The 27,319-nt window shown below is 38.0% G+C and overlaps 1 protein-coding gene across 1 annotated transcript; it reads left to right on the top strand.

Annotated features, from left to right (window-relative positions):
* The first annotated feature begins 360 nt into the window (after window positions 1-360).
* On the top strand, window positions 361-23,819 carry LOC136822329 (protein sidekick-1-like). Its single transcript, XM_067078570.1, has 32 exons — window positions 361-458; window positions 1,146-1,436; window positions 1,722-2,033; window positions 2,171-2,276; window positions 2,512-2,735; window positions 3,362-3,634; window positions 3,930-4,487; window positions 4,790-4,894; window positions 6,025-6,222; window positions 6,828-6,898; window positions 7,356-7,581; window positions 8,031-8,146; window positions 8,485-8,683; window positions 9,024-9,135; window positions 9,580-9,758; window positions 10,678-10,998; window positions 11,290-11,360; window positions 11,838-12,081; window positions 12,574-12,689; window positions 13,338-13,524; window positions 13,902-14,195; window positions 14,576-14,896; window positions 15,073-15,143; window positions 15,394-15,622; window positions 15,974-16,089; window positions 16,298-16,589; window positions 16,893-17,177; window positions 17,409-17,717; window positions 18,297-18,431; window positions 19,508-19,688; window positions 20,315-20,536; window positions 22,711-23,819. Exons 1-32 carry the CDS (start codon window positions 398-400, stop codon window positions 23,564-23,566), a joined length of 7,281 nt encoding a protein of 2,426 aa, XP_066934671.1. The 5' UTR covers window positions 361-397; the 3' UTR covers window positions 23,567-23,819.
* The last annotated feature ends 3,500 nt before the right edge of the window (window positions 23,820-27,319 follow it).

Below are 27,319 nucleotides of genomic sequence, written 5' to 3'. Positions count from 1 at the left end.
TTCTTTTAATTATAGTGAGTTAATCTTTTTTTATTATTCGCAAATCTTTTATTTATTGAAGTTATGTGTTTCTTTTCTCTTCCAAGAAAAAATCTTTTTCGCGCCAAAGTTTTCCCGATAACTTGTTTCAGAAAATAATCCGAAATCGGAATTATACCAATAAATCGGAATAAAAAGCAAGACTGGAGACGCTGGAAAAAAGAGATTTGAAGGGTCACCGGGGCTGACCAATTATGTAGCTTGTACTTGTAGATTTTTGAGGATCAAGAATCTATTTGACCACTCTTAAAGACAAGGGAAAAATGATAATTTTCATACTCTTATCTAACCACATTTACTGTTTTCTTTTATTGCAGCTCAGTATAATAAAACACATTATGATAACGTATGCTACCAAATGAAAATGAGTCCTCATCTCATATTTATTGTATTTTTAACCTTGCACATCACACTAACAGGTAAGGTTTTATTTGGAGAATCATAGTTAAAACAGTAAGTTGGTTTAAGCAAGGGGGGCAGAATTAAATGAAGGTTGTTGACATTAAACCAACTTACGGTACCTTTTGTACATTCAGGTGAATAAGAAAAGTGTTTAATTGCTTTAATTTAGAGAATCAATCTAGTGAGGTCTGTTAGCTCATAAAAACGTAAGAATACTTCAGATGGTGATAAAAGCATGAAATTTGGCACAAATGATCCTTAGAGGGTCTAAAATTTAATTTTAAACAGTAATACCAAATTTTGCCACCTGGCCACCTGCCAGATGATGTCATCAGGTGGCTGGGAAAAAAATATTTTTTTGAAAATGTTCAAAATCTGAAATGAAATGCTGATGAAAATCGAGGTATAATACATACCTTGAAAATCTTCCTATCAAAAGTTATGAAGGTTGAAAGTTTTGTTCTGATGCATCATAAGCCTTTCCAGGCAAAACTTAAAAACCTCTTAATTTTGGAACAAATTGACCAAATTTGATGTTTTATACATGAATTCATATCAAAATTCGTTACTTTTTCTGATAATCAGAGAAAAGTAGGAGTTATCCCATTGAAGTTCAAATATCATTAGCAGGAATTTTTTACTGAAAAACTCATGATAGAAGTGTGAACTTCCAATGTAATAAAATAACTCTCTTCTTTTTTCAGAATCTCAAACCCTTCCTTCTTTCACAAAACTACCAAATGAAGAAACAAGTGTTTTCCTAAAAGACGCTGTAACTCTACCATGTTCTGCTGAGGGCACTCCTTCTCCAAAAATTGTAGCTTGGCTGTTTGATGGTAAACGAGTAAACACGAGAAGCGGACGTCATTTTTTACGGCCAAATGGAGATCTATATATAACAAATACTCAAAAAAGTGACTCAGGAACCTATCAATGTGTTGCCCAAAATACTGTTGGTGGGATCGCGTCAACAAAGAAAAAACTCTTTGTAACTTGTAAGTTGAAAATGTTGGTCCCTTCCTCCTGAGAGTGTTATCCAGTGGGCTTTTGCGTGAGGGTGGAAGCCTTTTTTGCAATGTCACCTAATTTTATAACAATTTGAGCGTATAAAAAAGGTAGCGTGTCACTACTGTCCCTTAAACTCTTGTCTTATCCTTGGCCCTCTGCTTTAAATACTGAGAATGAAGTGAGCAGGTATCAATACAAGTTTAATTTCTTGGTAAGGCCCCTACTTGGCAGTCAAAGGTTCTAGTCTGATGTTAAGTATGTTTCATTTTCAGATTTTGATTACTACAATAAAGGAAATGCACCAGAGCAAGTCTCCAAAAGCGAAAACGAATATTATATTGCTAAAGTGCCAAACATTCAAATATATCCTCGTGAACTTACCAGACACACTTGGTACAAAGACGGAAGCATATTAAAAGAAACTGTGCGGGCTCAGATTTCAGAACATGGCGATCTTTACCTTTCGCAGTTGAAATATCAAGATCGTGGAACATACAAATTAACTGTGGAGAATACTTTCATGTCTACCTTGGGTAAAACCTATGCTGAACAAGATGTAGTGGAGTTTCAATTAACCATACAAGGTATCGATTCTTTTGTAGAACTAATTTTTGGTACTGTTTGATAAAAAAACTGTGCGAAACAGCGAATTATTTTGGGCCTTTAATTTGTGAATATTAGAATTTGGTCTTTTTACATCCAATCTAACATTACTTTGTAGGAGAAATCAGACCAAGTGAACCTACAGTCATCTATTCGACTGGGAGAAAGACTGCTGGAGAAAAACAAGATCCTTTTGTGATTATTGAATGCTTTATCACTGGAGTGTAAGTTCATTCAGAGAGCTATTATTTCACAACAGTTCTATCTCAATTCTCCTTTAAAGTACTTCCATTGGTCTGAAAACAATTTGATTTATTTAGTTTTACATTGATTTTCAACGCTTGGAATCTCTATTTTACGTTGCTACTTTTACCATAAACAGAAAGAGAAATTCTAAGATGATTCTGACCAAGTTTGGTGAATCCAAATAGTTAGTAAAATTTTAAAACTAACTTTCAGTGCTAGTGGGGCGCCATCAATAGCTTGGATTAAAGAAGACCCTTTTGGAGGGAAACCTAAAACCATTTTCAACGGTGGACGATATGAAAAACAGCTGGGTGGTCGTCGCCTTAAAATAACAGACCCAAACAATTTGGAAGATAACGGCATGTACAAATGCTTACCAGAATATGGCTTGTCAACATACGAGAAACAAGCAAAGATGGTAGACCTTGTTGTGTCATGTATGTATTTTAATTCTTGCAGAGCACTGACCTATATTCAAAATCGTGCCAAAAGCTATGTAAATCACACTGATGCAGAGCAAGGCTTAAAAAGTGATTGAAAATGTAGCCTACAAAAAGGGTTGTTTAACAGTTTTGGTTTTTGGGTTTTTTCAGTCAAAAGTTTTATTGCACAATTTATCTGAATTTAAGTGAAATTAAACATAAATAGCCTTGTGATGTGTAACCAAATCAAAATCTAATCAAAGTTAATTTTTATATTAGTGTAAGAATATTCCTAAATTGGTCACTACTTCTTTGATTTTTATCATTTTTGGTTTCCTCTTTCCCTTTCTTTCTTACTTCTTATGATTGAATCTGTGTCTACTTAGACTACTTTCTGAACAATATTTGACAAAATGTTTTCTGGATTATTTTGTATGAAGTAAACAACATGTGCTCTTTATAAAAAGGAATTTTCTTTTTGTATTGCGGGTCAAGCTGACAATACATTGTCGATATATTTCCTGATGATGTATTGTGTATTGTATGTAGCTATTAAAAAGTTTTGGTTGTAGTTGAAGATTTTTGTCTTTTTGAAGAAAAAAAAGCAATACTTATCTTTTCAATCCCGTTTTCCTTTCCAGCTATTCCTGTTTTCTCTACCAAACCTGGTGAATATGAAGCATATACTGATAGTTCAGCTACTCTTAACTGCCTGGTGACTGGGTTGCCAACAATCAATATTACTTGGTATCGCAATGGTATACCGATGACACATTCAAGTGATTCACATGCTGTCTTGAAAAATAATTCTATAGAGCTGATTGGTCTGAATTGGGAGGATAACGGTGTTTTTCAATGCGGTGCAGAAAACTACGCTGGGCTGTTTTTTGTCAATCAACAACTAAAAGTTCAAAGTAAGTGTACTCTTCTTCTTGAAATGTTAAATCTAAACCAATCCTGCTCTTTGCAATCTGGAGCAAAATCAGGAGATCTGATTGGTAGATGAGCACCACTGGAAAAAATTCTGCAAATAGTAGGTCAATCATTGATCTTCTACAACCCGCTTGTGTGCCTTTGTTGACTTCCCAAAAGACAGAGTATTCAGACCTACTCAGAGCCATTATAAACAATTAATTGATTACTTGACATGGAAGAGCAGGGTAGAAATCTATCAAAATTTGTGTTTGAAATCAATTTTTCCCATTTTAGATATCAGTGCGGAAATCATTGGATGGTCACCTAAATACTACATACACTTCAACCTTGCGGCTACCATTCCTTGCAAAACGATTGGTGCTCCAAAACCCAAAATCACCTGGCTTGTCAACTCCACAAAAATTGAGCAAAACTCAAAATACAGTTTCAATGAGAATGGCTCTTTAGTGATTCAAAATATTCAAGCGTCAGATCAAGGGAAATATACTTGTACAGCGTCAAATTACATAGATACAGACTATAAAAGTGCTGATGTTTATGCAGTTGTAAAAACGCGAATATCTAAATTCCCAGGAAAGGAGTTCCCTGTTGTTAAAGGAGATAGCCCTATCATACCATGTGAAGTTGAACACGACAAAAGAGTAAATTACACCAGAGAATGGCGTAAAGTTGGTATCACAATCCCAAAAACTGATAAACGTTACGTCATGATGGAAGATGGCGGATTGAGAGTCAATTTTGTGAAGCTGGACGATACGAATCTCGAATTCTCTTGTCATATTTTTGCTGATGATGCTAATTTGACTGCAGCTACTGTTTTAGTCATGGAAAGTGAGTATATAGGACTACAATGATTTGTGCAACTGTAATGATTTAATGAAATGAAATTGTGTACCTTTTCTGCAATGCTTTTTCTTCCCTTTCAAGAAGTCTTTTTTTTTTCAAAGCTCTACATCTCTTATACCTTTCCTGAGGTTGAGGTTTTAATAGTTTTTAAAAGTTTCAACATTTTTTAGCTTTAAAAGTCAACAAATTCAATTCAATCGAGATCAAACTGTTCTATCTTTCTTTCCATCAAATTATTTTCTTCTACCTATCTTCCATATTAACAATCTTCCATATTTCTTTTACAGGTCGTCCTTTCCAACCATCTTCACCTCGTGTCAATGGTGAACCGAAACCCAATTCATTGGATTTGATATGGGATGCCCCTGATGACGGTGGTAGTCCAATCATAAGTAGGTGTTTTCCCATTCAAAAGAAGTTAAAATAGTACGAGGCCAACACTTAGGGTCCATGGCATATTTTTTGGGACGTAACCACGTGCGGTTAGTTCGAAAGTAAATGGGATTCGGAGACTTTTATGAGAGGGGGCAAACTAGGCCTGGCAAAACCTTTTAAAGCCAGACTAACATGACAAGCTAAACCCTAACCCCTAAGATTTTAGAACTTTGAAATCTATGAAACTTATGCTTTTTTATCGAATTTTTTAATCTAATTGTCAAATCAGCCTTCAAGTATGAAGAAGCATTTCTCTGAATAACCAGGATCTGGCGATATTCCAGCGCTTTTTCTCAACCTCAGTTGAGCTACAATCTGACAATGTGTCTGTCTGTCTGTCTGTCTGTCTGTCTGTCTGTCTGTCTGTCTGTCTGTCTGTCTGCCTGCCTGTCTGTCTGTCTGTCTGTCTGTCTGTCTGTCTGTCTGTCTGTCTGTCTGTCTGTCTGTCTGTCTGTCACAAAAACTTAAGGGCAACCTGGAGACTTCAAAAATGCTTGGATTTGGCTGAGATTTGGCACACTGGTTCCTTGGGTGAATATCTGGGGGTGCTTTTTCCATTTTTTGAAAATTTTGATTTTTGGGGACTGGGGACGAGTTTTTCGCCAATACGAGGCTAAAACTTTGGGGCAGCCTGGAGACTTCAAAAATGGTCGGATTTGGCTGAAATTTGGCACACTTGTTCATTGGGTGAATATCTGGGGGTCTACAAGCGACCGTAGTACAGTGGTAGAGCATCCGGCTACGGTTCGCAAGGTTGTGGGTTCAACCCCCAGCCGGGTCATACCAAAGATTCCCAAAATGGTACTTGATGCTTGATGCTCAGCAACTAAGAGAAGGATCAAGGGTAAGTGGAGAAATCCAGGGAGAAAGAGTGGCGCCCTCCCCTACCTTCGGGTAGATAGCTATCGAAAGAGGAGCCTTCGGGTCGCCTCCGACTGCGGTCGCAGACTTACTTTACTTACTTACTTACAATTGGGCCTATGAATAATTTGAAGACACTGAAGTTGAGCCCAGTGCGTTGCGCACGTTCGACTATGATTTATTCTCCATCATTTAATTAAATTTTAATTTTTCAATCAAATTTCAGGTTACCTTTTGAAAATGAAGAACTACACAGAAACCATGTACTACAAACTGGCGGATATCGATGCTCCACAGACTACTTATACTGTCAACAGCTTACAAGCGGGCTCCAAATATCGCTTCCAAGTGGCCGCTAAGAACAAGTTTGGATATGGAGAGTACAGCGCCGAAGCCACAGTCTGGCTGGAAACGAAAACCACTGGTAAGGCCCTGTCGAATGGGTATTTTTAGGGAACCACTTTTCTGGATGTCTATCACGAAAGTGTGCAATTTGCTAGAAAAATGCTAGAAACTAGGAATGTGAAATAATCTCGACGGTGAAAATAAATTCCGTGAAAAGAAAAACAAACACGATAGTTTAAGTTTTCATCCTGGTATCGTGAACATAAGTTTGTACAGGTTTGTTTTGAAAATTAATTTCAATAGATCTTATCGGAGTTTTTGATTTTTCTAAAAAAGCGATGCATTGTAAAATTGTTTCGAGAGTATTACAATAGAATTCCCTCGAGGAATTCCTAAGAGATTTCTATTGTAATACTCCCGAAACAATCCAACAATGCATCGCTTTTTTAGAAAAATCAAAAACTCCGATAAGATCTATTTAAGGTAGGCATTAACAGAATTTGTAAATGTGCCAGGAAAGACTTAAGTAAGGACATCTATTTAAAAAGTGACTACTCGTCGCCACGATTAATAAATGCATTCTTGAAAAACAAGAAGAAGAAACAATCAAAACTAACCAACCTTTCAAAAGCTTTAATAGATGGATGATATGATAATTTTTTTTACAAAATTTTATTTTTCTAGCACCATCTGGTCCACCATTGGAATTCCGATCCGTAGATGCTGATACCGATTACATCGTCTTGAGATGGGAGGTACCAATATGTTCCCTGTTTATTTATATTGAATTAACAACAACCTAACAAGCCGTGTCTTGAAGATGGCCTGAAAGGAGATTAATTTCCTCGGAGCTCATTTTTATCCAACCAGATATCCTCTCCTGGACAAGCTCTCCTTTGACGGCCATTTCCCGTACAGACCTCGCTGGTTTTCGTTAAGAAAGAGAAACTTGTTAACTAAACCAAAATTAAAAGACATAAATAAAGTCAAGTCTCGCTAATTCGAACCTCCTTAATTCAAATCTTTTTGTAATTCGAACTAGAACATCGGTCCCCTCCGCTGGAAAGTGATATCAGATACTCCCCTTAATTCGAATCTTTCTCGAAATCTAAGAATGTTCTATCCCTTGAAAATCGAATAAGAGAGAGTCAATTATACGCATGCTTTAGACGATCTCACTCTAAATTTTCTCATTCTGTTACCTTTTTCCAGCCGCCATTACCGGAGAAGCGTAACGGGCAATTAGATGGATATATCTTCCGTTACCGCGTGGTAACGACAAGCAGCTACGTCACGCGAAAACTCAATTCACTGGATACAGAATACAAAATGGATGGTCTACCTCTGTTCACGAAATTTGAAGTACAGATTGCTGCCAGCAATGAGATAGGCATTGGACCATATACTGATTCGGTGTTCATTGAAACTCTGCAAGGAAGTGAGTCTTAACACAGAGTTCGTTGTTTCTTGGAATTTATTCTTTTCAAGTAGAGCTTGTTGGCCTTCAATTTTTTTTCATATAGGTGTGTCTCAGAAATGAAACAATTTGTTTCTGACACATGAAGGTAAAAATAATCGTGTATTGATCGAGATTTCTTTAAGATTTATTTAGCTCTCGTTTGTTTTGAAAAGCCCGATGTAAAAACGTCCAGCTTAAAATAACGTCTGAATCAATGAAAGCGAATCTTTAACCTTCTCAGGCAAGAGTTTTCGAGTAGTACGTCTTTATAAATCTGGCGATGAATTTTACATTTGTCACGTGGACCGCGCTGGGCCGCGCAACTTTGGTAGGATTTGTTGTCTTCAAATCCTACCAAGGAGATTCACTTCTAGCCTTTCTGGCTTACACATCATTGGTCTGAATACCTCCTTCTTCTTTTTCTACAGAACCGGTCGCCCCACCCACAGACGTCAAAGTATCCATCGTGAACTCCACCACTGTTCTTGTCTCTTTCAAATCACCACGTCAAGCTCTGTGGAACGGAAAACTCACCCGTATCGTGGTATGTAGTGATTACAATTTTCATTATGCGCTTACTTACCCATGAATAACAGTAAATTAAAATTTCCCTGGACTTTCAAGCCAAAGTTAATTGGGGTGGGAATAGCCTTGAAAGAATAGAAAAATTCAGGGTTCGATGTGATTTTTCGGCGAAAAGCCAAGGGATATTTCAAAAACTAGAAAAAAAATACGTAAGTATGTAATATTGAAACAAAAAATACCACAAATATAAAATTACAAAATACTAAAGCATAAATATCATTCCTTCTTCCTCGAAGACCGTAAGTTATATCGCCAGAGTTAAATTTTTGTTTTAAATGTTCTTCTCTCCATCATTAGGCGCTCTACTGGCCACCAGACGTACCAGAAGACCAACAAACGTACGAAACGAACTACGACACGTCCAACATCCACTCGCAACAATTCTACCTCCCTCGCTTAGAAGCTGACAAAGAATATGTGTTGGCTGTACAAGTCAAAACCACCGGTGGTCCAAGCCCTGGTAGTGAAAAAGTACAATTCAAAACCACCGAAGGAAGTATGTTAAGTTTTATTTATTCTTTATTTAAAAATGAGTAAAATATAAGAGCTGGTATGCTTTTTTAATTTCGATTACAAACTGTTCTCTGTTTCTCTGTATGGCTGAAATGTAGTACATGATCGTCTATTTACTTACTTGTGTTACTTGTGTAGGTGTTTCAACAAAGTGCTCAGGTAAGATTCTTGATGAACCACGGCTCTGTATGATCAATCTGTCGAGAGAAAAAGAATCTCAGCATATATTTTTCATGTCAAGTATTGAATTTGAATTAGCTCTCCTGCAACCAGTATATCCATGAATTTGTTCCTTTAATCACTATTTCTCTTTCTCCTATCAGGACCCGATTCGGTACGTGATCTGACGGTGTTGAAAACATATTCCGATGCTTTCTCCGTCACTTGGAGACCTCCATTGAAACCTGGTGGAACATTGCAAGGTTACAAATGCGAGTAAGTGACATTGATTAGTCCACTCCTCCCCCTTCCAAAAGGCCTACTAATCCACTACCTTTTTGCAGAGATATTTAAATGTTGCATACTTCACGGTAACGAGAGCTTGTTAACCAAAAATTAAAGATCTTTGAGGGGTTTGGCGGCCCACACGCACACAGACTTTATTTGAGAATCATCAGTTACCGTTTTTCGTGTAATCAGCCAATCAAATTCTACCAATCAATAATCTGATCTTAAAACGCACTAGGTAAATGCAGCGTTAAAAGTTTTTTCCATCTCAGACGGGTTTCAGTCTGAGACAATTATCAAAATCTGCATAATTCATCAAAATTACAAGAATATGTGCTTATTGCTGTGTAGAATCAATTTTCAGTCTTAGACTAAAAAATCTTGCTTTGACCACTGTAAATGATCTTGATTGTGATTATTGCTTCCATTTAGATATCGCATAGCCAGTGGTAAATGGGTTGAGGTCAAGGAAATTATAAAGGGTACGGAAATTGGTGTAGTTGTCAAGAACTTGGAACCACTGACAAAGTATGAGGTCCGTGTACTTGCTTACACCAATGCAGGAGATGGATCATGGGAAGTACGTTCAGCTACCACTATTGAAAAACCAGGTATGGTGTTCGTTGGTTATGTTTTGTATCATTTGTAATACACCTATTACTCCTCAGGGTATTTTCCAAGCACTTTTCCTTTCCTTTCCTTTTTACAACCGTTTTGGTTTGAAATTGAGTTTCAATGAAGTGATATTAAATGTTGAAAGTTTTGTCACTTAAAAAACGTCCTTAACATTTTGTTCTTCACAAGATCGAATTTGAAAACTCAATTTGAAATTGAGCTTTTGACACCAAAAAACAGTGGTTAAAAAAGTTCTTGATAATAGCCAAAAAAAGGCCGGTCTCCACTTGCGCGCGCTTTGATCGCACTTTTGGCTTCAATCCTTTTTGCTTGGAAAAAAGATTACGTCATAAAAATGTAGCGTGTGCTCGAAAAAAAGTTAAATACATTTCAACTTTTTTCAACCGTTACGTCAGATCGCGCCAATGGAACGGTTTCATTTTTCTTTTGACCAATAGCGTGGAAGATTTGATCGAAAAGGTGCGATCGCATTGCGCGCAAGTGGAGACCGGCCTTACGTGTAAAGAGACTAGGTTACAGTTTACCAGACAGAAAAATCGCCAGAATTTTTGGCTTATGAGAAAATTGATATTACTGCTTCCTGCTGCTTCTGACATTTGGCGCCAATCCTACCTGGTATGGTAAACTCGGTACCAGTTTCCTCACGCGTTAAGGGGTGAAAGGTAATGGAAAATCAATAATTGAGAGTAAATCCTTTATTAAAACCTTTATTTATCCTAGTTGTCGAAATTTTTCCGCGAAGGAATTGATGAATATTGACACCGCTGTTACGCCAGTGTTCTCTTCTGATCATTGTCCAGTCATTGTTCGTCAACTTGAAATAAACTATTACATATTACATCTGATTACATTACATTACATTGTAGAGATAACTGATTATATTCCTTCCTTTAGAACTTCCACACGCACCGTCTAGCCTAAAAGCTTACAACGTATGGGGAACAGTGATCGCTCTCGGCTGGACGCCAGGCTATAGTGGCCGTGCGGTTATTTTACAATACCAAATCCAGTACAACAACGATACGGATTACCATCAAAATCCTTCGCGCGCCCTTTGGCGGGAGATGAAAAATTTGACCAAGATTTTAGAGAATCCAGCTAATTTAACTTACCTGCAACCGAATGCTGTCTACCGCTTTCGTATGCGCGCGTACAATCGTCTTGGCGCGAGTGGATGGTCCAACATCTCAGTGGACATTTCAACGGGAGAAGGAGGTGAGCTTTTTGAGTTTTCAAAACGACTTATATAATTTTTCTGACGTTAGCGTTACTCTAAGCAAAAAAGATACTACAGCTAAAAGAAGATAATAATCTTTCGCATTTTCCAACCACGCCTATACTTCAATTAAACAAAGATCTTAGTAGTCTTACTAGCCGTAGAGTCTTATATAGTTCATTATTATCATTATTAACGATCATTATTAAATTATTCTGGTGTTAATTATGTCTCTAAGTCTTCATTTTCCGCTTCCATAAAAGTTATAATCAATGTTTTTTTTCTTACAGTACCCTCATCGAAACCTAGAGGATTGATTGTCACAGCTCCTGCACGCCAGACCTTGGAAATCAAATGGATTGTAAGAGTTACTGATTTAACTTCCCCTACTTTCTTGTATAGAAAGGGGATTTATATGCACAAAAATTTGTGATTTGGCCACTCGACTTTAAAGTGACAAGGTTCAACGTCTATTTTTGTTGTTTTTGTACCACGAATTCAATCACATTCGGTATCGGTCTGTATAAGACTGCTGTGGTGGTACGTTTACTAAAGTCTGTTTGCTTGAAATTGTGCATTTTTCTTTGCTACCATGTCGAAACAATGTATGCTTATACTTTTTCAAATGGTAGCAAAATATAGTGCACTCTTAAAGCGAAGGGATTTAAATTGATTGTAGTTTAGAACCTCTGAACGCAATCTTTAGATGGCTAATAATAATTTGGTCACCTTGACACGTTATGCGTTATACATAACATTCCTTCTAAAGCAAAATATCTTAAGAATACAAAAGAAGCTGTTGTCTGTTTATTTTACCGAACCGTATCTTTCTTCACAGCCACCGCCCCGCGACACATGGAACAGTGATTCTGTAAAATATCAATTCCTCATCCATCCCAAAGCCCAAGACCTTAAGAAAATCAGTCGTGATCAATACCACGTACTAACGGACAACGAGGCTACGTCTTACGCTGCCTCCGGTCTGCAACGGTTCACAATGTATAATGTAACCATGCGCCTCTTCAACAACAAAGGCTTCGGGCCGTGGAGCAAACATATCTTCTTTAGAACGTCTGAAGATTGTAAGTGGTCGTAGTATTTACTTTTGTTGCTAATACTGTGGACTCCTGCTGATTCGATTCTTTCTATGATTCGATCTTATTATCAGTGAGAGACGACTTCGAACCTCTATAACTCGAATGTCTCCTTAACTCGAACAACTTTTCTCGTCCCTTCAGTTAACAATCTCTTATAAACTAAATCTCCATAATTCGAACACATTTTTGTTCCTCGTGCTACTGTACAGCTAACCTCTCAACTCTCCTAAGGCCTTACAGATTCGGTTCCATTCTACCAAGGCAGTGTTGAATGACATCAAATGTTCACTATTATAGTCAACTGACGTGTTTGTAGATTTAGGAGATTTTTGTCAAATTTATATATTTGTCAAAGGAACTGAATTCTTTCATCGCTTCGAAAATGACTTCTCTGTTCTAAACTTTGTGGAAGACATTAAAGGATATGTGTTCATCTCTGTCGCATTGCTATCTCATTTATATCTTTCCTGTTCACAGATCCTTCCGGTTATCCAATGAACGTGCGCGCGGACGTCCAATCAGCATCGAGTGTACTCGTGAAATGGGGACCTGTTCCAGAAGATCAAAGAAACGGTTTTATAATAGGTTACAAGGTAAATATCTTTGGTTTCCGAACTGATAGCCCAGCGCCACGCAGATATCTTGATAAAACTCTAGATAAAGCTTTCCCTACCCTATTTAACGCAAAACAATTCGCCATCTTTGATAAAATGACGTCACAATTTAGCTTGCGAGATACTTAAAATTTTGAAGTCGTTTCAGTGTCAAAAAAGTTTCCACAATAAAAACCAAGGTTTCTACTGTGACCTACTTCCAGCAAAGATGGTGGAATATTTTGCTTCGCCTGCCGTTGATTGGGAAATACAGGGTATAGCTTTATCTAGTTCTTTATATAGGATATCTGTGTCCAGCACACGCTGCAATTAAATTGTTTCCCCTGCCCTACCTTAATCAGTAAGATTGCCTAAAAAATGGAGGAGGACTTTCCTTCGTAGAAACAAATACATCAAGTCCAAGTTTAAAACAGTCTGGGCGACCAAATTACATATGACTTTCCATTCAGGCTTCTATTTTTTTTTAAAGAATTTTGGGTTTCTAACTACAAATCCAGATCAAAGGAAAAAATACTTGACTATTCGACTGTTTTGCTAATTCAGCTTCAAATTACTTCATAACGTATATTTCTCAGATTGCTATTACGAACCCTCCCTGAAACATTTTTTTCTTCTTCGCTTTTTCAGGTGTTTTACGAATTAAAAGGCTTCCCAACGACGGAAATGTTCGAGGATTTCCCCGGCAACACAACCTTCTCCGGTACAATCACCAAGCTTAATGGATACACAGATTATGAGTTCCGTGTCATGGCCTACACAAAAGTGGGAGGGCTCTTGAAAAGTCCGCCTGTCACCAGAAAGACGTTCGAAGGAAGTAAGAATCAATTATTTTGATCGTGAATGTACTTTTGAATGTTTTTCAATCTTCTGTGATTCACGAGTGGTTTGTATTTGTAAACTGATTTAAGGTAACAATGCATAACTCAGGGTTGCTCAGGGCATAACTGCTAGAAACATAGACAGAGACAATATTTTACGTTGATAGCCCAACTATCACTTTTCACTGGGTCCAGGGTCGTTTGGATCGGGATTATTATCTAAGAATTGAGCGGAACTTTGGCAGGAGCGGCGGGAATTCGAACCGGGAACTTCTGGTTTGGGGGGGGGGCTGACGCGTTGACCACTAAGCTATCGTTCCATGCGTGAATTTCAATTCATGTCAACAATTTATCTCGTTCTTTATCTCTTCAGAACCAGGCAAGCCAACCAATGTACGCTTCATCGATGTGAACTATCAATACGTACAACTCGAATGGGACCCACCGTTGAATCCGAACGGACGTTTAAGTCGTTACCGCGTGAATTATCGGCAAAAGGGCTCTAGTGGGGACTGGACACAAGTTCCCGTCAGTACCTTTAACCCGCGTTCTGCACGCGTTAATGGAATGGTTTTTAACCGCGTTTACGAGTTTAAGATTGAAGCAACGAATTCGATTGGTTGGGGTGAACCGGCCATTGAAGAGGTCCTGGTAACCACTGAGAGAAGTAGGGATTTTTATTACAAATGTTTTTCATGGGCTTGTTCATCTAAGATGTATTTCAAGTGTTTTTGTTGCCTTCAAATTTTATGATATAGTGAGTAGATTGGACCCTTCCAATCAAAACCAGTACGTAGAGGAGGCGAAAAAACCTTTAGAAAAAAATTATATGAAAAATTATTTTTCTAACTTAAAAGTTAGGGTGGACGAATTAAAATTAGTCTCCCACTGGAAGTATAGAAAAGAGGCTCGACTTTTAGACTTACACTCTATGTTGAGATTTTTTTTTTTCTTTTTGGCTTGCAAGCCCATCACCTTCATCTTTTCTTGCTCTGACATTGCCTATCGGTACATGCTTGATTTAATTCACATCGATATCTTTCACAGGTGTTGCACAAAGTCCCGTCATTCTTGCTATCCCATCCACGTCAATCCGTCATACGTCCGTCATCGTCGAGTGGCGGGCGCGTTTCGACGGTAACGCTCCAATCCGTGGATACAACTTGCAATTCAATAAAGACTTGACGGGCTGGCAGAATTATAAACACGGCATCCCACCGGTCGAGAATATTGGCCGTGATATTAACAAACTGGAAGTCTTGTATTTGAAGCCAGGGATGAAGTACCAGTTCCGAGTTCGAGCCATCAATGATTTGGGTTATAGTGATTGGAGTGAAAGCTCTAGATCTGTTCGCACGATACAAAATGGTATAACTTTTAGCGAGCATTATGCGTGCCAACTCGATATTTCTCTATTTTGAATTTGATTAAATAAAAGGCTCAACTTATTAGGAATAACTTAACGACACATTTTGTCCAAGTCTGTGAAAACAATTGAAAATTAGTCAAACAGAATTATCTGAACATACAACTTTTGGTTTTAGAACAAAAGGGAGCTCCTCGGAATGTACGCGTCACAAAGAAAACACCAACAACTCTAACCATCGCTTGGGAGGTAAATCTTTTTTCTGTTGTTGTTGTGGTCAAATTTTGTTTATCGTTGAAAAGTTTCTATCAGAGAGCTTTCTTCTTCTGTAAAAGTTTTTCTTCGAACTGCACTTTAAATTAGAGAAAGGTAAGCTAGCTTAAATGTTTACCACAAAAGAACTACTTAAGGACCTCCATTCCTGCTCTAACTGACCCCGTCTCCTGCTCTAACTGACCCCTTCTTCCACTTAACTCTTGATTCATTTCCTCTCATTTAGCGGCCAGAAGAACTTGATCTTAGCAGTCCAATCGCTGGTTATCGTATCCAATATCAATGGTTACAAAGTATCGCCAGTCCGCTTCTTGTCAATACAGATGACCAGACGTTTGAATACACATTACAAGGACTGAAAGTGTTCAGCCTGTACGAAGTCAGCGTAGTGGTGTTCACACAGTTGGGTGCTGGAACTCAAACACAACCCTATAAATGGAGAACGGGAGAATCAAGTAAGATAATAGAACCATAAACCTCCAGAATAAGCACAGATAAACATTATGTTGATAATATTCTAGCCTTATTTGAAAATCTCTCCTTTGAAACCCTCTGATGTTTTTTTTATCATCCATAAATCTTGTGATATCTTTGTTATTCTCATCAAGAAATAGCCCTCATGGTCAGGTATAGCAAGAGTATTAACTAGGATTATGCGTGGTTTGACTGGCTTCCAAACTTCCAAAAATTTGCACTTTATGAAGATCGATACTTTCATAACTCTCATTGATACTTAACTTAATCCTATTTAAAGTTATCCCTGCTACTCTACACTTTCATTGATTTTCTCTTTCTCTTTCAAACAGAACCTACAGCAGAGCCTACAAATGTCGATGTTGTCATGCAAGGGAAAAGCTCAGTTCGCGTCACATGGAAACCACCCGATGAAGAGTCAGTCAGAGGTTACATACGTGGTTACAAAGTAAGTGGAAACCAGGGCTTTACGTAGAAGTAGAAGTAGATTCCCTGGCTTCTATAGGAAACCGTATCCCCTAATTTTGAATGCTTGAAATACAGGAGTATTTTCTATTGATTCAAGTACTATAATAGGTCTTTAATAAGTGAAAAGCAGCTAATTTCTTTTTGTTAGTGGGTTTTCAGTTTTCAAAAGCTAATTTCTTTATTTCTAGATTGAATCTCGGCTTATCGCGGCCGGCAGTCGTCGAAAGCGCCGCGATACCAGTCCAAACAGCAACCTTCAAACGTACATCAGATCACACCATCGTAGCCGACGTGCTCTCAACCCGACATGCACCGCGTTCCCGAAAGTCTCCGAACACTTGGCTGGCCCTTATTCCACGTTTGCTACATTGAAAAACCTTAAGAAATACACTCGTTATGATATCACAGTGCGCGTTTATAATTCGTACGCGGACGGACCGAAAAGCAATCCGCCCGTTGGGTTTGTGACACCTGAAGATGGTAAGAAGAGCCGAAAAGATGTCTATATTCACAATTTTCGTTCGTGTTAAATAATCTTTTTCGAAAAAGTACACCCTTTCAATTAGTTGTTTGGTTTCAACAATCCCTCTTTTTCTAGTGGAATTTTAAGGCCCTTTTCACACTTTGCGGCTACGTTCTGTTCCGAAATTAATAAAGCCATTCCATCGTCTATAATTCTTTCAAAGATGATTACTTTCGGATTTCCTTCCTTCTATACGTCGTTAAATTTGAACTAAAGTTCCTCTTGCCAAATTAGTAAAACATTCTTCCATTCTTTACTAGTTCCCGGGCCACCTTACATACTCTCCGACCGCCAGTACACAGATCTCATCGACGTCGATTTTGCCGAACCATGCGAACCAAACGGCCAAATTTACGGTTACCGAGCCAAGTATCAAGAGTTCGGGCAGAAATTCTCAGACCCTATAGACTACCCAGCATCACAGCGGCGTATCCGAATCACAGGTCTTGTACAGACTACAAGATATATATTGGAACTGACCGCACGGACTGCATCGGGATTCGGGCAGAAAGCGACGATCGAGTTCTACACTAAGGGAGCGCCAGGTAAGAGATTCAACTGACAACTTAATTTACTAGGGAGTGCATTAGAGCACAACATATGATTCCAACTAGTCCTTCAGAATTTTCCTTCCTTTGCATATTGCAATGAAGTGAATACATTACCAGAACCGTTGGAAAATCAACGGAGAGTTTAAGTCAAAACCTTGCCATTCGCAGGTATTTGATCTACCATTGAGCTATGGATCCATGCGAATATTTTCATTTTCTTTGTAGTGCGACCGGACAGCCCTGGTGCGCCAGAAATCCACGACAACAAACCGGGTTTCCTTATCCTTCAATGGGACGAAGGAGCCAACGGACACGCCCCGGTCAACAACTTCGAACTCCAGTACCGGAAAGGTTCTAAAGGTGGACTTGTGCCGTTCCGCGATATCAAAGCAACGGACATCCGGTACGACGGTTCCATCGTGGTTTCAATACCGTTCTCTTTGAAATCCGACGACGTTTATAGGTTCCGGGTACGTTCAACTACGAAAATGGGCACGTCTCCGTGGAGTGATTGGTCGAAACCTATTAAGCCAGGTAAGTTTACACTGAATAGCCTGTGTCAAACTCTCGCTGACTGAAAAGAAAAGTTTTTTTTTAAATATACAGTGGTACAGGTTAACACTGAGATGCATCAGCTATAACTTTCACGATTGATTAATAGATAGAAGCTTTGATTTTCTTTTCTCCGAGGATTTAATAACAATCCCCCCCCCGCCCAGGTAAAGTTGCCCAAGACTTTAATCTGCGGACCTTCATCAACAAGTGAGTCTCGACCTTGAATATACACAGGCTGTTTGATATTCAATACGACATTTAGAATATGGGCTAAATTGTTATACTAAAGGCCGGTCTCCACAGTTTTTTTCTTAACTTTTTTTGCCTGAAGAAAAGTTTACGTCATAAAAAAGTTTTGCGCGAACAAAAGAAAAGTTGAAGGAAGTTCTATTTTTTTTATCCGTTTCGTCAATTTCGACCAATGGAATTGCTTCATTTTTCAACCGACCAATGACCTTATTACAAAAACGTCAAAAAGTTTTTGCTGATGTTGCGCGAAAGTGGAGACCGGCCTTAAACATCTTGAACTTTCTCTATTGAATTTTTCCTTCACTTTAGTGAGTGCCGTAGCCAGTTCGAAGCCGATGTACGAAGAGATCTGGTTCATTTTTGTATTGATCATCATCTTTTTGATTCTCATCGTCATCATTATCGTGTGCTGTTGGAGGTGTCAGCGTGGTAAAGATGGATACAGTAAGTCACATTCACTTTCTAAACCTGTTGGTCCCAGTGTGGTCCGCGGTAAAGTTCCCAGTGTGAATCTTCGCATGTATTCTCTATAGCGTCTGCAAACAAACATGCCACCTGAGCATTGGCTTTAAATAAATTTTAACTATATTAAGACTTGACAACACCTTATTAACACTTTATTTGTCTAAATGCACTACGGTATCTCCTTCAGAATTTGAAAACTAGCTTCAAAAAAGATTTTTGATGCGATATCTTGAGTTTGAAGAGAAGTTGGGAGGTTTAGCCCTCATTCACTTTCTAAACCTGTTGGTCCCAGTGTGGTTGGTAGCTCACGGTAAAGACCTCGTTCCCAGTGTGAATCTCTGGATGTATTCTCTATAGCGTTTGCAAACAGACATGCCACCTGAGAATTGGCTTTAAAAGAAATTTTAACGACTTGACAATACCTTCTTAATACTTTATTTGTCTAAATGCACTACAGTATCCGTTTCAGAATTTCCCAGTAACTATGGATAGCTATTCACTTGAAATAATATACATTATATCTAAATAAATAAGAAAAATCTATTTTGGAACAAGGCGCAAGTAATATCTATCTACAAAAACCTAACCATCATTTCAACCATTTTTTTTACGGAACATAGGGAGTCAAAATGTCTTATTCTCTTAGTGTTGGTCAGGCCTTAGACTGTCTGTTCATGTTAAGTGTTCGTATAGTATAGGGTTTTGTATATAGATTATTTATGACTACATTGCATACACGTGAATTAGCTTGAATTTACTTCTTTTTGGAATATTTTGTAATGTATTTTTCCGTTGTTTGAGTAAAGAGTGTGTGGAGTCTAGTTTTGTATGATTTTTGCAATGGTATCTGTTGTGAACTGACCATATGCGTGTATGTTAAAAAAATATTCTTTAGGGTCCGTTATATTGAAAGGTGCATTTTGTACAGCTACAGTACATGTAAATGGGCTTTTAGGTCTTATTTAGACCACCGACTTTCTGCCGACTTTAGTCAAAGAGAGTTGACACGTGTTGTTGTCGTAAAATCAATTCATATCCCTTTTTTAACCCCAAAGAACCAAAGAAAAAAGGTTATCAAATGAGTAGCTTCGAGATGGCTATGGTGAACAACGAAGGTGGACGTGGCGCAAACTCCGACACCGCCTCACAACACAAACGTTTGTTACCTGCTGCTACCAATGGTTCACTTGCTCCCTCCATCGCCAACTCCTCCATGAGAAAGTCCATCGCAAAAAGGTATATACCTTCGTCGTTGTTTCGAACTCCCAATAGTTTAATCTCTCTTTACTTTGCTAAATTCACAGCAAAAGATAGAATGGTTAAAAGTTCTCACCAGACCGTTTCCAATGCCACCATTCTTGAGCCTTTTTTATGAAAAATAGGAGAAAAAGTGCCCTTTTTGACCCCTAGCAGGCTCTGCGCTGCCTTTATAAATTTGGCCTGCTCACGACCAGCTTTCCTGAACATTCCTGGCGTATTCCCGCCATCATCCTGCTGATTTTACCGGGGATATATTCTGCTTTGCTGCGTACATATGCGCGAAAAATAGGGTACGACTTTTGGACTGACCGTCCAGCAGATTGAAGTCACATTTTATCTGGTCTTTTCCTGTTGTAATGTGACGATAGGAATGTTTTTCTGGGAATGAGAAAGTTTCGTTGTTGTACAGAAATCTTCAGAGTTGAAAACTTGTAAAATATCCCGCACCATTTTTTGAGTGAAATCTATTTCTGAAAAGTCTCTTTGTGGTAAGTTCACAGGAGCAGCTATCACGCAAGGCATGACTTTGCTCATCTCATTTATATATGACAATGCCCTGTTAAGACTCGCAACAAATGAGAACTGTTGTTCTATGTTTCCAGTGCAAGTAGCGGTACACTCTCAGACGATGCTCTCCTTCCTGGAGGTGCTTCCCCTCTCCACGGGAGAGCAGATGGTTCCATTGCCAATCATTACTCGAACGACCCTTTCCACAAGAATTGGCGTGATTCTATGGACAAGAAAACGAAGAAAGAAATTATGGCAGATTTCGCGAAACGAAGACCTTCACAACATTCAGTTGACAGTTTGGAAGAGAAAAAGAGGTTTGTTTCTAGTCTGGTACACGAAATTGTTCGTGGTGTTCTAAATAAGATGGAGGCTCTTTTCTTGTCTTGTTTAGAAACGTGGAATCTGGAGGTTTTATTCTTTAGTCGTTCAATTCTGCATTGGTATTACAGTGGGAAATCCATAACTGGAATACGCACGGGGAACGCAAAATTGTTTGAGTTTTTGAAATTTCGACATGGAAAAAAAGTCAGTTTTTTTTTAAACAACCTTCGAACTACTTTTTCAAATTTAATGTATGATAGCTCAAAATTCAAGTTAGAGCATCTTCTATACGATAAAAAAAGAATGCACAAAAAATATAAATCCTGAAGCTCACAATATCTCGACAAACCTGTATACTTTTTTTCGGTGCACCCGGTATAATTTCGAGTTATGGAGACCGGTTGGAAGTGTAAAGGGACTAGAAAATTTGTTCGAGTTAAGGAGACATTCAAATTATAGTTAAATCTTTGCAGACTGTACTGTATTGTCAATTTAATGGTTAATTTATACTTTAGATAGAAATCTCCAACCTTTTTGGACCTACCTGGAGGTCCTATAAATTAACCTTTGTCCGTTCGTCCGTCCGTCCGTTCGTCCGTTCGTCCGTCCGTCTGTTACCAGCTTTTCTCAGGATTGGCTCATTAGTTTTTTCTGATTTTTGGCACAATGATGCAAAATGGCAATGCCCAAAATGTGACGGAGCCCGATTTTCGAAAAAAAATCATTTCCGGCCTAAAATGCCGGAAATATTCCGGAAAAACCGGTTTTTTGGCATTTTCTCAAGATTTCATCATTAGTTTTTTCTGATTTTTTGCACAAAGATGCGTATTAGCAATGCCCAAAACTTGGCCGAGTCCAATTTTTGAGAAAAAATCTTTTCCGGTCGAAAATGCCGGAAATATGCCGGAAATCGCCGTTTTTGCAGATTTTCATTGGACTTTTTCCTTACATTTCGTTGTTTTTCCACACAAAAACATTATTAATAGCAATGTCCACGATCAAGCATGATTCAATTGTCAATAAAACTGTTTTTGAAGCCGGAACTTTCTAAAAATCGCCGGAACAGCCGATTTTCGCCGGAAAACAGTATTTCTTGAATTTCTTGAGCTGTACTTTATATTTTTTCATGAATTTTGCACACTGATGCAAAATGTCAATACCTAAATTGTGACGAAGCCTGATTTTCGAGAAAAAAAAAACTGGATTTTTGGCATTTTCTCGAGATTTTATCATTAGTTTTTTCTGATTTTTTGCTCAAAGATGCGTATTAACAATGCCCAAAACATGGCCGAGTCCGATTTTTGAGAAAAAAATTTTTCCGTTGGAAAATGCCTGAACTATGCCGGAAATCGCCGTTTTTCTAGATTTTCATTGGACTTTTTCCTTATAATTGATTGTTTTTCATTCAAAAACATTTTTAATAGCAATGCTCACCATCAAGCATGTTTCAATTTTCAATAAAATTGATTTTTGAAGCCGGAACTATTTTAAAAGTCGCCGGAACAACCTATTTTCGCCGGAAAGACAGTATTTCTTGAATTTCTCGAGCTGTCCTTTATATTTTTTTATGAAATTTTGCACACTGACGCAATATGACAATATCTAAAATGTGACGGAGCCCGATTTTCGAAAAACATTTTTTTCCGGCCTAAAATGCCGGAAATATGCCGGAAAAACCGGTTTTTTGACACTTTCTCGAATTTTTGTTTTTAGTTTTTTCTGATTTTTTGCAGAAAGATGCGTATTCGCAATGCTCAAAACATGGCCGAGTTCGATTTTTGAGAAAAATTTTTTTCCGGTTGAAAATTCCAGAAATCGCCGTTTTTGCAGATTTTCATTGGGTTTTTTCCTCATATTTCTATGTTTTTCACACAAAAACATTATCGATAACAATGCTCACCATCAAGCATGATTCAATTGTCAATAAAACTGATTTCGACCAGAACTTTCTATTTATTTTTTCCCTACAACCCTTCCCTCTCCCCCCACCATCAATCAATGATGAATTTCTTGCGTTATGCATTTTCGCTAAACGCTATGTTTTCTGACTGATTTTTTTCATTTTTCTCCTTGCATTGCTATCTAACCTTCATCATTAGGTAGGTCCATTCAGCATCTAGCTTGTTTTCCTCTACATCGTTTAACTTATGTTTTCTTCTAACATAAGAATGGTACCGGAGTACGGGGACCGATCATCACGTCCACGACCCGGTCGCAAAGACATCAACGAGCTACGTAACTTGGCTCGTTCGCAACCCGAACTGATGCGCGACGAGAACCCGTACAATCAGAACCCGTACCCACAACAGCCACGTCATCCGCAACCCCGACGGCCCGGCAAACGGCCGGTTGATCAAGAGCTTGCACGCTCTGTACCGGACCTGAATCGACAATTTTCATCGCCCGGTGCAGATAGTCAGGTTACTCGACAGCCGAGCTTTTTGCGTGCCACCGGAGGTGACTCTGACGATAACGAGAGTCTTCACGAGATTTTCGAACGCGAAAAATCGAAACGCGATCTTGCCTTCGAACTGGACAACCGAATGAATGATTACTACCCGGGTGGTGCCGCCCCACCACCCTACGATTTCAACATAGCCCCGCCCGCTTACTCGCCGTCTGATGCGTCTGATACTGATTACATGCGGAAATTAAGCGGACAATATAACGATAATCCGGACTATGGACGCTCACGCCCGGCTCCGCCTTCAAGTAGAGGAAGCAGTGGTAGGCAACCACCCTCATCTCAAGATCGAGGTTATTATAATCCAAATCGTGAATATAACAGAGGCTATGAACCCTCACCACAACGATTTCCGCCCCGTTATCCACCCGAGCAGGAACCAGACGATGGACGTTACCTTCCACAACCGCCCTCATCTAGTGAGCCGCCCCACTCGCCTTACGCTTCGTCCTCAGATCACCAGTTTGCACCGCAAGGACGTTTTTCGCCTCCTCAGAACGCTTATATTGAGGAGGATGAAGCAGGTGATTACCCTGATGGAGATATGACGCTAGTTTAGAGTGATGATGTAATGATTTCTATGACTGACGTCATGTTGTTAACGCAAGGCTACGTAATCTGATTAGTGGTGCTGTCTTTCTTTATGGTTTGATACCATGAATCGAATCGATGGCTTATCAAATATAAGGAGCAATTCACTTCAATGATTTTTTACAAAAAGATGTATTATGGTCGAGATGATAATAAATTGATAAAGTCATATTTACAGGTCATTGATATTATGGAGATAATTTTGAAAAGGTAGTGACTCGAAAAAGATATGCTGCTAATATACATATAGGTTGGGTTAATAATTAATTTTTTTGGAATTAATGAATGTGATTCTAAATCAAATAGTAAGGAGAAATGATTTTTTATGAAGATAACTTTGGGTTATATGTATAGAACATGAAAATTTTGGTCGTTCATTTTATTTTGTTGATGGTGGTATTTATGTAGAAACTTTTTATATTTTTCGTTTAAATGTTTTTATTTTTCTCACATTGCACTTCGAAAGTTTTCAGCTTTATCCAAGAACAATCAAAATGGATAAACTCCGTAGTATTTTTCTGCCAGCTAAATCTATTTATCTCTTCTAAGGTCTAATGTATTAAATTATGTTCCTCTCTGACATCTGGCTCGTTGTAATAACAAAGAAATTTTGTGAGTATTTTTGTCTATTTCTCTAAGAAATTGGGTATTTTAGAGTCCGCAAAGCCTTGAAATGTTCTTAACTTATTCTTTGATATTTTGGCCCCCAAAGCCTTGTTTGCACTGGGTCTAATTTGCCTAATTTCCAACTTTTTTTAAGAATTTAATCCGCATATTTTTATATGTAAATAACATAAAATAATTAATTTTTCCCTTATTTTCTGTTTTTGAAATTAATTTTTTTTGTTCTTTTTTCTAATTTTTTGATAAATGTTTTTGATTCTGTTTTTTTTTTTTTCAATGTATGAAAATAAGAGTGTTTTTATATTTTTTTATAAATATTCAATTATCATCCTTTTTCTTTCGCTTAGTGTATCTATTGTCAAACATAAAAGTAGTGTGTCAACATCATTTGACTATTTAAATAAAAAATTTACAGTATTATACTTCAGTGAAGGCCTCGATGTGTTTCTTTTCCAAGTTTTCATCCCAAAGGTATATTTTAATGATTTTAAAGCTTGCAAGCACATAACGGTTCCACATAGGCGAGTTTAGGTATCTTCCCTTTTCGAGGACGGCGGAGCGGTTGAAACGATTAGGAACAGGCCAAAGTTCTGGAAGTCAGGATCTAAACAAATCTGAAGCCAACCGTCTCCTTTGTCCAAAAATCACACATACATAAACTCGCTATTTTTTCGAAACGAATAGAAGCTTTTCTATTGGTTAGAAATGACGTCAGTCCGAAAAGAAACCAATAGAAATGCTTCATTGTGCTGCGAAAGGATTCGGAACCGTAACTTTTTAGCTTTGTTATTGTGAGTTTCCTATTGACTCCTTGATATATCATCCTTTGTTGCTTGTTGTAACTTTTCATTTATTTACTGATAACTCTGCTACATTTTCCATTTCTTTTTCTTTTAGATGTTTGAACTAATATTAAAACAAACAATACAAAATAAAAATACATTATTACGTCATGCGCTGCAACCACAATGTTGCGCATGTGCAGTACGTCACATTATGAGGAAACCCCTCACCAAGCTTCCCAACCAATCAACGAAGGGCACCAAAATGAAGAAATATGTTGTACCACCGCATAGGATTGGTGTAATCAAAGGCCATGATTCACATCATACTGGTAAGATAGACTTCGTTTTTAATAGTAGGGGGTTCCTTTATGATTTGTACCATCTTCCGTGCAGCCCTCGAATTTCAGGTCGGCATTCGGCAGTGCCGACCTAAAAGCCGACCAAAGAGTGCGTATGGTCGGCAGTTCATTGCCGACCATATTCATTGATTCTCTCGGCAGCCGACCATAAGTTATCTTTTAGGTCAGCAAAGCCGACCTTAACAGCAACTGTAACTGTAAAATGAAAGTCTCTAATAAGAACCATATCGCACTCAAATAAAAAAACAAACATTGCCGTAGCCTTTAAACAACTTTGCCGACCTAAAATATAGCTCAGATCGGCATTGCCGACCTAAAAACAAGCTTAGGTCGGCAAAATTTTGCCGGCCTCCGGCCGGATTTGGACGGCACTTACGTGCCGACTTACTTTTACTTGAATTTCGAGGGCTGTCCGTGGGACTCAATCGCATTGGTTAGAAATAGATAGGATTTTGAAACTTTTTTGAGAGGGCCGTGAACTAGAGTTTTCAAAGTTGAAAATTGGAAAGTTATGTTAGTCAACGGGTTTTGACATTCCCTGGGCTATTATGTATGTATTTATGAATGTTGGGATCCTTTTTTAGAAGTATTTATCCTTCTTTTGAACTTTCGATAGCCTCTTATGCTTTTCGAGGGTCCGGCACTTTCTATTTTGTTGACACTTATACCATTATTTTATTTAAGGTGGTTTGAAAGGAAGTCATTGGGCTGCCGAAAGATTTGCCGACGATATCATGATTCGACGTTTTATCGAAGGAACATTTTACCAACATATTACGTCTGACGTTATTATTAAACGACGTTTGAACGAAATTATCGTCACGTTTTTCGTAACGGGGCGTGGAGCTGACGGGACAACGGCTAAAGTGTATTTCCTGAAAGCGTTTACAGAAAAACTTTTATCTGAGATGATGGGTTGTATTGTGAAAATGGAACTACGGACTGGACCCGAATTTGTGTGATATATTTTTCTAGCTCACATTTGTATTGATTGCTTGCAAGTAAAATGAAGACAAATAATGCGATTGACGTTATTTCCAACCAATGCTATGGCTAATTTAAGTGCTACCAAACGTCATTAAATCATCTCCCTTGTTGCGACGTAATTTTAAGGTCTGTTGGATCGTACTCATTTACACGTCTCCGATTTTTGAAATTTTCCTTAGTAAAATTATAGTTTTTTGTTTATTTTTTTCAAAAGAAATGATGAGTGTGTTACAGTATTAGAGAACTATCTAAAAGTGAAAGAGGCCCGGAAAACCCGAGTTACAAAAACTCGAGTTACAAAAACCCGAGTTACAAAAACCCGAGTTACGACGAATGTGACGTCATAAGTCTCAAATTATGACGTCATAAGGGGACTTCTTAACTCGAAAAAGTTATTTACTGCTGTTTTGTAACTCGAAATATTTTTTTAAAATTTTGTTTTAGAGTTACGTAACTCGAAAATAACTTTCAAATTTTATTTTTCGAGTTACGTAACTCTAAAACGAAATTTAAAAAAAATATTTTGAGTTATGTTAAAGCGCAACCAAGTTGGCCAAAAATTCTAAAAAGCGCTTTTTTTCTTTTTGTTTACGAATGGGGTTTTTGATCTATAAAACTAAAAGTAGAGAGGAAGGGAATAAAATTGAAAGTGGACAGTAAACAATTTAATTTTCTGTTATTTTCTTGAGACTTATATACGTCTATTTTGATGGGAATTTCTGAAGGTTTTGTTGGGTGAAGTAGACTAAAATTTAAAAGATTCGATTACTCGAAATACATTTTGTATTCCACAATCTATATTTGTTAAATTCAAATTCATTGTCCTTTCGTTAAAAGCTAAAAACTTCACAGGTTTTTCACAATTTTTTTAAGAATAAACCATACGAGAACAGAAGGTTTTGAGGGCTAAAATAGTAACAATAAGTTAAGATCATTTCTTAACATTCCTCTTATGGACTCAAAAAC

Source organism: Clytia hemisphaerica, unplaced genomic scaffold (genome assembly GCF_902728285.1).
Source record: "Clytia hemisphaerica strain Z4C2 unplaced genomic scaffold, Clytia hemisphaerica genome assembly, whole genome shotgun sequence".
Classification (NCBI taxonomy): Eukaryota; Metazoa; Cnidaria; class Hydrozoa; order Leptothecata; family Clytiidae; genus Clytia; species Clytia hemisphaerica.
This window is presented reverse-complemented; position numbering and strand designations above follow the sequence as displayed.